The sequence below is a fragment of the Babylonia areolata genome, chromosome 7, assembly GCF_041734735.1.
Source record: "Babylonia areolata isolate BAREFJ2019XMU chromosome 7, ASM4173473v1, whole genome shotgun sequence".
NCBI lineage: Eukaryota > Metazoa > Mollusca > Gastropoda > Neogastropoda > Buccinidae > Babylonia > Babylonia areolata.
In genome coordinates this window covers 43,014,250-43,027,424 of record NC_134882.1, presented here as the reverse complement: position 1 = coordinate 43,027,424, position 13,175 = coordinate 43,014,250, and the positions used below count along the sequence as shown (strand labels likewise).

General features: G+C 39.5%; 1 protein-coding gene across 1 annotated transcript in view; it reads right to left on the bottom strand.

Annotated features, from left to right (window-relative positions):
* LOC143284273 (protein diaphanous homolog 2-like) overlaps positions 1-12,962 on the bottom strand; it is a 90,964-nt gene extending 78,002 nt beyond the window's left edge. The window contains exons 1-2 of the mRNA XM_076590964.1: positions 12,644-12,962; positions 10,370-10,558 (exon numbers count right to left, since the gene is read on the bottom strand). Of these exons, the coding sequence (XP_076447079.1) occupies positions 10,370-10,558; positions 12,644-12,679 (225 nt within the window). The 5' untranslated portion in view covers positions 12,680-12,962. The remainder of the gene's footprint in view (positions 1-10,369; positions 10,559-12,643) is intronic.
* Between the last annotated feature and the right edge of the window lie 213 nt (positions 12,963-13,175).

Below are 13,175 nucleotides of genomic sequence, written 5' to 3'. Positions count from 1 at the left end.
ATATGCAGGATATTCCATAAGACGTGTGTGTGTGTGTGTGTGTGTGTGTGTGTATGTATGTGTGTGTGTGTATGTATCTGTGTGTGTGTTTCTCTGTGTGTGTGTGTGTGTGTGTGTGTGTGTGTGTGTACGCGCGCCTTTGTATCTGTGTGTGTGTCTGTGTATGTGTGTCTGTGTGTGTGTGTGTCTGTGTGTATGTGTGCGCACTCATGAGTGCATATGTGTGTGTCTGCATGCGCATCACTGCATGTGTGTATGTGTGCGTGTATGTATGAGTGTGTGGGTGCGAGCATGTGTGTGTGTGTGTGTGTGTGTGTGTGTGTGTGTGTGTGTGTGTGTGTGTGTGTGTGTGTGTGTGCGTCTCTCTCTCTCTCTCTCGCTCCCTCTCTCTTCTCAACATAACAAATGGGCTGCACAATCCCCCCTCCCGAGCCCTCCCAAAACACAAGCTCCGGTCCTCACTGTACATACAGTGACTCACTGACTCCCGCCTCTGGCTTAGCGTGTTGCTCTGGGATAGCACTGAGACATAAGCCAACCTGTACTGAGCTGTACAGTCAGCAAAGCAGCTCTCATCTGTCAAAGGGTCAGGGGAGCGGTGGGGTGGGATGTGGGGTGGGGGTGGGGGGCTGTTTGGTAAAAAAAAAGATGCAGATAATCTTCAATTATAGATGAAACAGAGAGTGAGAAAGAGGGAGGGAGGGAGGGAGGGAGACAAAAAGAGAGACAGACAGACAGACAGACAGAGACAGGGACAGAGACAGAGAGACTGAATTGAATAAAGTTTATTTTCTGAGGGTAATAGAGTCAGCAAGACAATGCCTTTTTTTCATCCAGCCCTCAAAGGGGAAACACACACAGAGAGAGAGAGAGAGAGAGAGAGAGAGAGAGAGAGAGAGTGAGACAGACAAGAGACAGAGAGAGAGACAGAGGCAGAGAGAGTTCAGAACAGAAATGTATTTATGAAAATTTATTGTTAAAAAAAAAGAAAAAAGAAAAAAAAGAAAGAAATTTGTCCACTGAACTGCGGGTTACTATTTTCAGGCCTTCTCATCCATCCACCCACTCCTCTCTCCCTTGACATTTACCTCCACCCTCCCACGCACTACCCCACACCCCACCCCACCCCACCCCACACTCTCTCGCCTTCCTTTGTGCCATTCTTCCAGTCCACACACTCACACTGACACAAGTCTTTGCAACTTTACACAACAACCCCAAGCCTCTGCTGGGATCTGCTGGTTTATCTCCAGTCAGGGAAAATTCCCCATCTATCTCCACCTTCACCACCACCCTCTCTGGCAGACATCAAGAAAACCATGGGATCAAGTGGCCTCCATTCAGGATGCAAGGAGACGGCGCAGCCAGACACACCCCCACCCGGCAAAGAAAGAAAGAAAGGAAGGAAGGAAAGATGGAAAAAAGAAAAGAAAAAGAAAAAAAAAAAACTGCTGCCTGATAAAGCCAAGAGGTAAAGAGCTGGTGTGAATGTAAGGCTCTGTCTTGTCGGCACTGTGTGTGTGTGGTAGAACAGTGTGTATGTATCACTGTACACACACACACACACACACACACACACACACACACACAAATAAGCAGTCCTTAGCAATTGCAAGGGCCTCTTTTGTGTGTTCCGACAATCATTGTTCTGCTCTTATGCAACAGGGTGCAGCCAAAATAAAACAAAACAATAAACATCAAGTGGAGAAAGGGATGTATCCCTATTTATTCTAAGGATAAATAAATATATTATTATTGAACATGTCTGCTCGTGTATGTGGATAAACATATCAGTGCGGCCATGTCTGGTTGCATATGTGCAGACAGGCTGCACATACATATATATATATATATATATACATGTGCACACACTTGTACATTTACATACAAACACCTGCAAACACACACACACACACACACACACCACACACAAAATGACCGTGACTGCAGCAAACCTTCCTAACAACAAGAACCAGTGAACCATACTGTCACACTGACACTAACTAAACTCCCCTCACTTCTCCTTTATTTTTATTTTTTTCCCTCTGCCTCACAGTTGCCTCACTGCACAGCAGGAGACAGCAGATTAGTGGAGGCGTTTAACTGTGACCGCCCTGCCCTCTCTGTAAGTGTAAGCCTACGTGACCCAAGATTGCTCGATCTTGTCCCCATACCAGTCTTCTCAGTGCAAACCAAACTACCTCACCTTGACTGAGCCTCAAGGGATGAGGTGTGGCGTAAAGAATTCTCACTAAAGTTGAATAATTTGCTCTTGATCTTGGTAAAATGATGGGCAGCCCCTTGCTTACAGAAGAAAGAGTATTGCAAATTTATACCCACATGTGTAACTGTAAGCCACTGTACAACAGAGCAGAAGTTCTAATTTTATGTTGTTACACTTTAATTTTTAAAATGTTTTAATCATAAACAAAGCATAATATAACATATAAGTGAAATGAACTTGTAATCAAATAATTTTGCTTTTATGTACAAAAACAGAACAAACTAGTGAAAACGTCAGTATAAATTCAGTCTGAACATCTATCAAAAGAAAAGAATTCAAAACATTTAACCATTTCTGAGATCTGTTCAAATGTTTGCAACGATGTCACTGTAGACAAACTGAAGTGTTTGCACACTTAGAAATGATAATAAATAATGGTGTGTTTTTAGATTGCGCCTGTTCGCTAAGTCCTCTAGTTGCTTTACAATAAAAACAAGGTTAAAAGAATCACACACACATACACACACACACACACACACACAGAGGCATGCATACACACACACACACACACGTGCACACAAATACATACACAGTGACACACTCACACATGTACACACACACACATGCGTACACAAGAAGTACTTGTCACCATAATCACTGAAAATAAACGCATGGCAAACTGCTTGTTGACACAAAGATCACTCCATGACTCGGCATACATTATGTCTTCCTCTTCACACTGTCTGCATTCCAAGACATTGACACGCATGAGGTGGAATCAATGTTTGTTCACCTCCCTCCATCACTGTCCTAAAGAGAGGAACTCAGATCAGTCATGGACCAGAACCCGTGTGGGATGCCACTCTCTGTGTTCCTGAATTATCACCTGTGTCATTAACACCTGGTGAACAGTTCTGTGCAGCACCCAAGGGACTGACTCTTCACACAGTCAAAATCTGACACTGTTCTTTTAAATATCAAATCTATAAATAATTAAAATACAGTCTTAAAAATGTTAAAATGTTATAATATAATAGATCCTTCTCTTCCAGACCATCTCTGTGTGAATGTGAATAGAACAGAATAGAATAGATTAGAATAGAATACTTTTTATTGTCATAAAACCTTAAAGTTTATAAGACACAATGAAACATAAACATGAGCATATTAAGAAGAGAAACATTCATGAATAAATTTCGCCAGCCTTGGCTGTGATTCTGTTAGAAGGATCAATTCACTAGGCTTTGCATTTGTGTGTGTTTGCATGGAAGCGTGTGTGTGTGGAAGGGTAAGGGGGGTATGTGTGCAGTGGGATAGGTGCATGAGTTGTGTGAGTGATGTTACAAGGTTTTTAAACAAGCATTTTTTTTTTTTATAAAGCAAGCTGGTATCTGAACATTTCACATTATATTCCTGTGTCTTATTCATACCATCATATGCATTGCTCAATTCGCTTACAGTCATATGGTGTATAAATGCACATAATTACTGTCATCATCATTATTATTGTCGTCATCATTATCATTATTATCAATTTATCTATTTATTCATTTGTTTATTTCTTTATAACCATCATCATCATCACCATCATTATCATTACTAAGAGTATTATTTTCATAATTATCATTATTACTATTATTATTGTAATAAATTGTTGTTGTTGTTGCTATTAGTATTACATTATTTATTTGTGTTTTTCTTTTTTATCTATTTATTGGCTCACAACACAGAAGAAGCTGCAGGAGGCTGGATCACTGACATTACACATTTTTCATTGACTTGGCATTGAGCCATGCAGGCTGAAGCATATATCTTTTGAATTCAGTGCAAACTGAAACCCTGTATTGTACTGTATAACTCCAGTCATGACAGGCTGCTCTGTGTGAAATCCCTAAGGAATGTGTGCCACCATACTTCAATGCAACGAACTTTTCTCTGTTTCTCTCTCTCTCTCTTTACATAAATCTGTGAGAGGTTCAATTTCAATTTCAATGTTGAAAAACTGAGCATTAATTGTATTTGTAAAAAGATAAAAATAAAAAATTGGTGTTTTTGCAACACCACTATGAGCATACACATGTGTTCACATACATGTGCAAGTGGTAGTGTATGTGTCACTGTGTGTTTGTGTGTTTGTTGTGTGGGTGTGTGCGTTGTGTGTGAAGTTAATGGGTAATGGAAACAAATGTAAACATTGACTTGTGAAGCTGAGAAAGGTGTTTCATATTGTGATCTATAAGGTTCGCAATAAAATCTTTAAAAATCACATCCACGGTCCTATATCATCAACTGAGCTCACTGTTTAAATAGGATTGCTCATTGTATACAAGACTACAAACACATTGTGCACAAACTTGCAAATGCATGAGCTCACTCAGTGACTGACACACACACATACACACACATACACATTAGACACCCATCTGCATACACACTGCACAAAAGCAGCAGACAGGTCCACCCTAAACACCCCTGGTAACGAACATGTCTAAAATTAACTTCCTTGATACTGGAGTGTAAATTTTGTAAGCTGTCGCACAACCACACTATTCAGGCCTTCCCCCTCACACACACACACACACAGAGCTAACAAGGAGGGAGGACCACGTGAGCAGTGACAGAACAGTTGAGCAGTCATCATGACAGCAACTCAGCACTTCCTGCTGCATCCAGTACTTGTAAAGTTGTATCCTAATAAATCCATCCCCACAAGACAGATGAAAAAGACAGCCACACACAACATACACCTTAACACTCCCCTCTGCATGCACACTGCAGAAAGCTACACCCTTATCTGCAATCACCCCCTGGTGATGAACGTGTCCAAGATTTACTTAAGTGATACTGGGGTGTAAATGTAAGCTGTCACACACAAAGTGACAAACACATGATTTAAATTCATTCTGCCCTCCTCCACTCCAACCCCCAAGAAATATGCATCCATGATACACATGCACTGAAATGAGTGTGTACACACACACATACACACTACACACACACACACACACACAAAAGCAAACGCTAACGGAAGAGAGAGCTAGAGCCACACCAGCAGTGACACGACAGTAAAGCAATTATCATGACAGCTACTCGGCACTCCACACTGCATCCAATACTTGTATTCATCCTAATCCATCTCCACACGACAGGGGAAAGAGACCACCAGGTATACACCAAAACATGTAGGATGCAATCAATAAATTTTTAGGTCAATGAAGAGGGTTTCTACACTGGCGAGCCAAACTGCACACTGATCACGCACTGATCGAAGCCACACAGTAAAGGCAATAGAGATCAAGGGGTGATGCAGAATAACTGTGATGATGTCAGCCTTGCACATGAGCACAGGGTGTTTTTTTTCCCACGCTGTTGTTGATGTGAAAATGATCACTGCTGGGTTTTTCTGGCTGCAGGGTCAACCTCAGGTGACTCTGCACGCCATGTGTCTAAAGAAACAATTATAATGCAATATGATGCATTTATACCATCAAGGTTACTATCTAGTATCTAAGTATCATTCATCTTTATAAACAATGAGAAACTAATTAAAATAAATATGTCACAAAGACAAATGTCTGTAGAAACATTTTCCTTCAAAAAGTACAGTTCTCACACACACACACACACACACACACACACACACACACGTACTGATGAAGGCAGTGATGTATAGCCCCCATGGGATGCCAGAGAACCTTTCACTTCAGTAATGTATACTTACTATCTAAAAATAATACCCCCACCCTCTGGATGTTCTGTGCCAGTACAAATTTCCTCTTTTCTATTGATACTCTCTTTGTTCCTGACTTGTTCTTTTTCTATCATCTCTTCCTTTATTTTCTGCCTTGTTGGCCAGTTCATCTCTATTTTTGATGATATCTTTTCGTCTTTTTTCTGGACTTTATTATCAACTGTGCACTCTTACTTTGACTGTTGTGTTCCTTTTTGTGTTTAAGATTTGTGAGGGGCGTGTAGGCAAATTCTGGTTTTGTATGCATGCCTATTATTACAAAAAACTCTAAATTTTTTATTTATTAGCTATTTAAATTATGTTCATGTTCTGTTTTTTAGTTGTTTTTACCCCTCTGATGAAAAATTGACAGATTAGTTAGAGGCATGTCCCAAGTTTAAGTGCATAAATATGGCAGAGCATACTTTTCTTTTCTTATCATTCCCCCCCCCACCCACCCCCACCCTCCCTTTTCCCCCCTTTTTCCCCCCCTAAGGGAAGGTTCTAGACTTCTACAGGATTGATATTCATAGGTTTTCACAATGGTATTGCCCTGTTGGTCAGCTGACCTAAAAGTAACAAAAGACAAGTTATACAGTTGAGTAACAAGGAAACTATATATGACACATGTACACATTCATAAGATTAGGAGGAAGCATTCATAGGATGTGAAAATGTTCCGGGATTTACTTACTTGCTCCTTGTGCCTATCTGTACATGATATTTCTATATAAAAAAATAACAATAAATAAATGCCTGTGTGTCAATCACCTTCTATTAATGTTTAATGTGCCAATTTTAAGTAGGCAAAACCTGTCCTGAGAGTGGAAGATTCTGATTTCAAGAGTTGGAATGAACAGCCCACCCCAGACACTAATGTGCCCCACAGAATACAAAATTAGCACAATGTAATGCTGACAGTCATAAACATGCATATCATATGACTATGACTGATGTGACAAGTACATGCCATTAGAACCCATCATATGACATGCGAGTTAAAGATGCTTCTACTAGTTAGTAGTAATATATTACGAGTTAACTGTTAAGGATAGGACATGTGTGTGTCACTGTGTGTGTGTGTGTGTGTGTGTGTGTGTACTGTGCTATACAATTTGTATGAGAGTGAATAATTGAGGTGGGAGCCAAGGAGGAGGTGGGGGGTTAGAGAAAGGGAAGAGAGACAGGGGGCCAGGGGGTGGGGTGGGACTCAGGGAGGGAGGGAGAGACAGAGAGAGAGAAAGAGCACAGAGAGAAGGAGAGAGCAGAGACAGAGAGAGAGAGAGAGAGAGAGAGAGCATGTGCCTGTTTTCCCCAAACATGAGATGTAAATTATTTGTCCACGTTTTTAGTAACACATGCTAACTGCGTATGTTCACAAACCCAAAGTGTTCCTTCCTACACGCCATTAAAGCCTGAACCGGACTATAAATGGCGGGCGATTTGAATCAAGCCAGTTTCTCACCAGAGTCTGACACTGTGACGTCGGTGAAGGTTTATTCAAAATAAAAGCCTAATAAAGCTACGGTTTGGCTTCATTTATGGCAGAGAGCGAGATTTGCCTAGCAGCTTCCAATCTAGACCTGAATTGACTTTGGAAAGTACAAAATGTGTCAGCTACACATAATACAGAATTTGAATGCAGAGAAAAGGGGCGGAGCTAGAGCCGTTTGTGTTTGCGCTAGACGTGTCTGTCAGATAAAAATAGCACCAGCACGTGGTACTGTCCAGTGAGAATTGGAAAGCATGCAGACAGCCCCTCGACGTTGGCAACCGTAAACGACCACATTGTTTGTAAAACATGCAAACGGAGAGAAATATGATGATCTACTAACCTACCGGACACGTGCTCGCGCTTTTTATAGATAAACTCCGCCCCTTTCCCTTTTATGGATAGGCTCTAGTGCGCATGCGCAACCGAAACCTTGCTCTCGGGAGTTAAGACTTTAAGTGTGACATTTACACTGTTAATTTTCTCATCGTGTCTGATAAACATCATAAAGCAAGTAAAACGTTTGAAAGCGAATCAAATTAAATTACTAGACCACTGTGCAGTACTAAACAAAATCACAACAACAACAAAAAGTTCTCTGCTACATGAATGAGGAGAGTAATCTGGGTTGTAAAAATCCTTTCAGGATCATATCTTCATTATCATCTTACTTCTAAATTCAACTTTGGGTGGAAGGTTTTGCAGCTGTGCTTTTTACTGACTGAAACAATGATTGCTTTTTGGGTTTCAATGCTACAAAGCCAAAATCAAACTAAAACGATTACAAACCTGGTTGGTTATATATATATATATATATATTTTTTTTTTTTTTTTTTTTTTTTTTTTAAAGCATTCGTGGCATTTTAAACAAATTCTCAAAAAAAACTTTTCCAACCTGTACAAACCCTTTCAGTGCAACTTTTACCTCCCCTGTCACCACCTTACAAACCCACTCATCATTGGTCAGTTTGGAGCAAATCTTCCATTTCAAACAAAAATGAACTGCATGACCACCACTATTCTCTCTTCACCCTCCTCCTCCATCTTTGTGAAAAAGTTCTTTTAAAAAATGTCATAACAATAATTGATTATAATATCATGTTATGTGTGGGCAGTGTTACACAACTATTAGAACTCAGTCTAATGTATTGTGGTTGGGATGATACATTCATTGACTGTGTACAAAATTTCTAAGCTACCCCTTAAAAGAAAAAAAAAAGTTGTTGAAGCACAAGTACCAGCAGACTCTGACTCATATGACTAATAAATCATACTAGTACTAGTAGTCTTATGATTACCAGACTACTAGTGTACTTACTTCTGATAATCATCGCAACGTTCAACATTGTAGACAAAGTTCTTCAATGAACTTTTTTTTGAAAACAAGTGCTCAGTTAAACAAGTATCTTATAATAAATTTGTTTTGAAACAAAACAACAAGAAAGAGAGAGTAAATTATATTATTCAAATTGTATTTTGAAATTTTACCAGAATAAATCAACAGGTTTTCATTTATCAATATTAGAAGTTGTTATTCTATTGCATTATACATCAGCATCACTGTTGTTCATGATGGTATGGCATCTTGAACAAAGATTTGTGAAGGCGTTTCTCGACTTATGCAGGCTAGCTATGCCTTAAGGCACATAAACTATCAAAAAAATAACACCACCAACAACATAGATGGACACACGTATTCAGATACTGTGTCATAGTTTTTATATATTGTGTACACATTTATGCAGTGGCAACCTTCTCCCACCCCCAACACTCCACACACACAAAATGAAGACAACAACTGAAACAAAATAATGCAAATCTACATATGTTGCTTAAGTTAAAAGAAACAAAATGCTATGAGCCATTTGTATAGCTAATCCAATCCTTATAGTGCCATTTTAGTGTAACAAAACAAAACCACCCTGGTTAATTGCCTGACAAAGGCTGGTATAACTCGTTCTACACAGCCTCACTTGCTGAAAGCTAATACACTATTTGCACTGTGACACACTCTCTCCAAGGAGAACAGCCCAATTTGAACAGAGAAACCTACTGTGACAAAAAAGTAATCAAGCAATAATAGTTTTCATAGAATACAAGACAATATTGGTTACCAGAATAACTCTCATAAATCATTTGATGTCCTGTTTTTTTCTTCTTCCTTATTTTGAACACATTCACCAAGCTGAAGATTCTTTGAGTTTCACACTTTTTCTTTCCCTTCTGATGATGAAGAAAACTTAAGTTTAAGAAGAATATTAGCCACATTTAAGTCAATGTTTGAAAAAGTTTGGTAGACATCAATTTGATCAAACCAAAGTGTGGGGCAGTGAGAACAGAAAGCCCATGACTGCTAAAATCAAAACCAACGTTTGAATGCATACATGTGCCACTGACGTCAAACCAAAGTTGGGATATGCTGGTGAAAAAAACAATAGCTGAAAAACAAAGACAATCAACTCATTTTCCCAAATCATCATGCAAGATGATGAATGGGACCAGTCAGAAGGAGAAAGCGCGAAGGTGAAGTAGACAGCTAGACAAGTGTACATAGGGGGACAGGATGAAGTGGCCGATCAGGTATGGTCAGGCAAGTCACATAAAACCAAAGGCCTGCAGGCCAACCTGCTGACACTCCTGATGGATCGACAGGTACAACCTGTCCTGGATGTTTTCACACCTGCTTCATCACCTGCCAGATGCTTGGCATTTCTGCAAGTACAGTTGGTGATGTTATAATTCACCCTGCATGATTGGTTGTTTGTGATGGCTTCCATTCAGTTGTAATATTATATTTCACCCTACATGATTGGTTGTATGTGATGGCGTCCATTCAAAGACTGAATGAAAACTAAACAAAGTTTTTAACAACCTCATCATGAACTTCATCATGTTAGAAAAAAGTAATAAACTAGGTACTCACCAACATCTGCTCAAAGCGTTCGTTGACCTCATATTCAGCGATGGAATCCACATCCACAGCTTCAGACGGAGGGTCCCCATTGGAGCCTGCACCAAACCCATGGTCATCCATGTGGGGTGTCCGAGGACCATAGGCACTCTTGTGTTTCTTTTCCTTGCCAAGACGGAAACCAGCCCCCATCTTGTCCAGCTACATTCAGAAAAGGAGGAGAACAAACCGCTTATTCATCACCAACACTTTGCAAAACAACCTAGAGCTCAGAGAAAGCTGAAAAAGATTTTGTATTAATTATCTTCTAATCTTAAATATATATTGAATACTCTCAAAAAATCTGGTCTTTGTTCATTTCCCAGTTCTTGACATTAAAACTAAAGAAATTTCTAATCATTGTACTAAGTAAGATTACTGTGTTCACTTAAATTACCTTTCATTTTCTGTTCTTTTGGTATTATCAACTTGATCAAGTGACAATTTGAATGAAACACCTTGATCAACTCATGACACATCTTCATCTTGAAATGAATGAAACTGAAAGAAAGGAAAACGACAAACTTGTAATTAAAATGAGCATTTCTTAACATGGTGAAATTTGATTAAAAAATATAGTATAGTATAGACCTTGTGAAATTTGATTAATGTATACTATCATCATTTTGTCAAACTTTGTGTACATGTTATGTGTATCATAATAATGTAGTATATTTGGGGGGGGGGGGGGGGGGGGGGGAAGGGGTGTATGTGTGTGAGTGTGTGAATGAGAGAGAGAGAGACAGGCAGACAGACAGACAGACTTAGTGAGAGAGAGAGAGAGAGAGAGAGAGAGAGAGAGAGAGAGAGTGCATGTGAGAGAGAGAGAGAGACAGTGTGTGTGTGTGTGTGTGTGTGTGTGTGTGTGTGTGTGTGTGTGTGTGTGTGTGTGTGTGTGTGTGCTTGCATGCTTCAAGTGCCAATAGTCAATACTTTTCATTCTGAACTGACACAGGTTAAATTACCAATGTTACAAAATTACGCTGTTGTTGCTTTTGTGGGAGGGGTAGGATCCTGGATGGATCTTGGAAGGGACTTTTATTGAGGTCAAGTGAACAGAATCTTTCATGAAACTACATACTATATATCATATTTATCAAATCTACAATTCAGACAATAACATAATACTGATTAATAATAGCATCACCTTTTCTAAATGCATGTATCTGATTATATTTTAAATGAAGGCTTGGTTCTAGTTTTCAGCTATTATTATAACAAATCAAAATACATCTTCATGTATTTGAAAAATTCTCTCTCTCTATTTTTATATATATATATATATATATATATATACAAAGATTACAATTAGTAAGAAAGAATAGGAATGATAGAATAGAAAAGCAGGCTGGATTCAAAGCTAAATTATGCTTTACTTACTCTGCTAAAATCACATTTTGATGTCCCCCCCCCCCCCCCCCTGCCGCCCCCCCCCCCCCCCCCCCCAAAAAAGAGAGAGACTGGAATTAATTTAAGAAAGAAAAATAAAGTCACTTGTGATTGTGAAATGAAGGCAACTGAAATAATCAACATGGACTGTTTTGATTCACTGACAGTGACAAGATTATGAAGAAAAATCATAATCAAAGTGTGTACATAGGAAAACTGGCAAATGAGACATTACTTCAATATCTGTGTACATTTTAAAAAAAACAACAGCCTCTCTCATTCTTCACCTTACATACAAATTTCAAGTGTGTGTGTGTGTGTGTGTGTGTGTGTGTGTGTGTGTGTGTGTGTGTGTGTGTGCCTACATCAGTATGTGTACGTGTGCGTGTGCATGTGTGTGTGTGTGTGTGTGTGTGTGTGTGTGTGTGTTACTCCACATGTGTGTGTGTGAGAGAGAGAGAAGGGGGGCGGGGGGGAGAATATCCAAAGCTGTCAACTGGTTCTGTGTCATTTCTGCAGTTTATTTGGCACATTGTTTACCAAAGGCTCAAGTAACTATCAGCATACACACACTGCGTAACACACTGAAAATACGATACAAAGGCCGCTCACACGTTAGTGTCTCTCTCTTCCGCAATGACTGAAAGAGACAAGAGGTTTGGGCGGTCTCCTTCACGGTACAGAAAGAATGTTGTCTTGCATGTGGGCAAACAAAAATGACAAACGTCAATGACTGTGTCACATCCAGACTAACGACTGTGACGGTGTCATAATGATGCACATTGCACCAGGGCTGATTTACAGTGATAATCATTAACAGAAATTATGATGTTATGTATTGATAAACATATTACTTACGAGGCTGTTCCGCTTGTCGCCTTTCTTCTTATCCATGGCTGCAAGTCCGTATATCAACGGCTCAAACTGTCTTTATTTGCACTGCACATGTGTTATTGACAGACGACAGAGCTGTAGGGATGGAATCACTCACTACTCAATTAGCGTCTGCTTTCAGTTCAACATACACATACACACAATCACTCCTGTTAAAATATGAATCCAGGCGAATGTCGTATTCCAACTGTTATTAGCAGCACGAGTACCAGCTTGTATGTTATTATTTCTGCACAAAAATGTTAACACTATTATTGAAGATATATGTCCATCACATGGGCGAATATCCTTTGCACTTCCCAGTTTAGTCATCCCTTTTCCGCCATTTTACATACTCCACAATAAGGTCAGAGGTTGTCCAATCAGATTAACTTTAGCAACTGGGTGGCACCTGTGATATTTTTCGATTGCAGACGATCTCATAAAGAAGTATTGACAATGTTTGTGATTCTAATTAAAGCCAGCAACGTATTCTGCCCTAAACCGACATACTTTT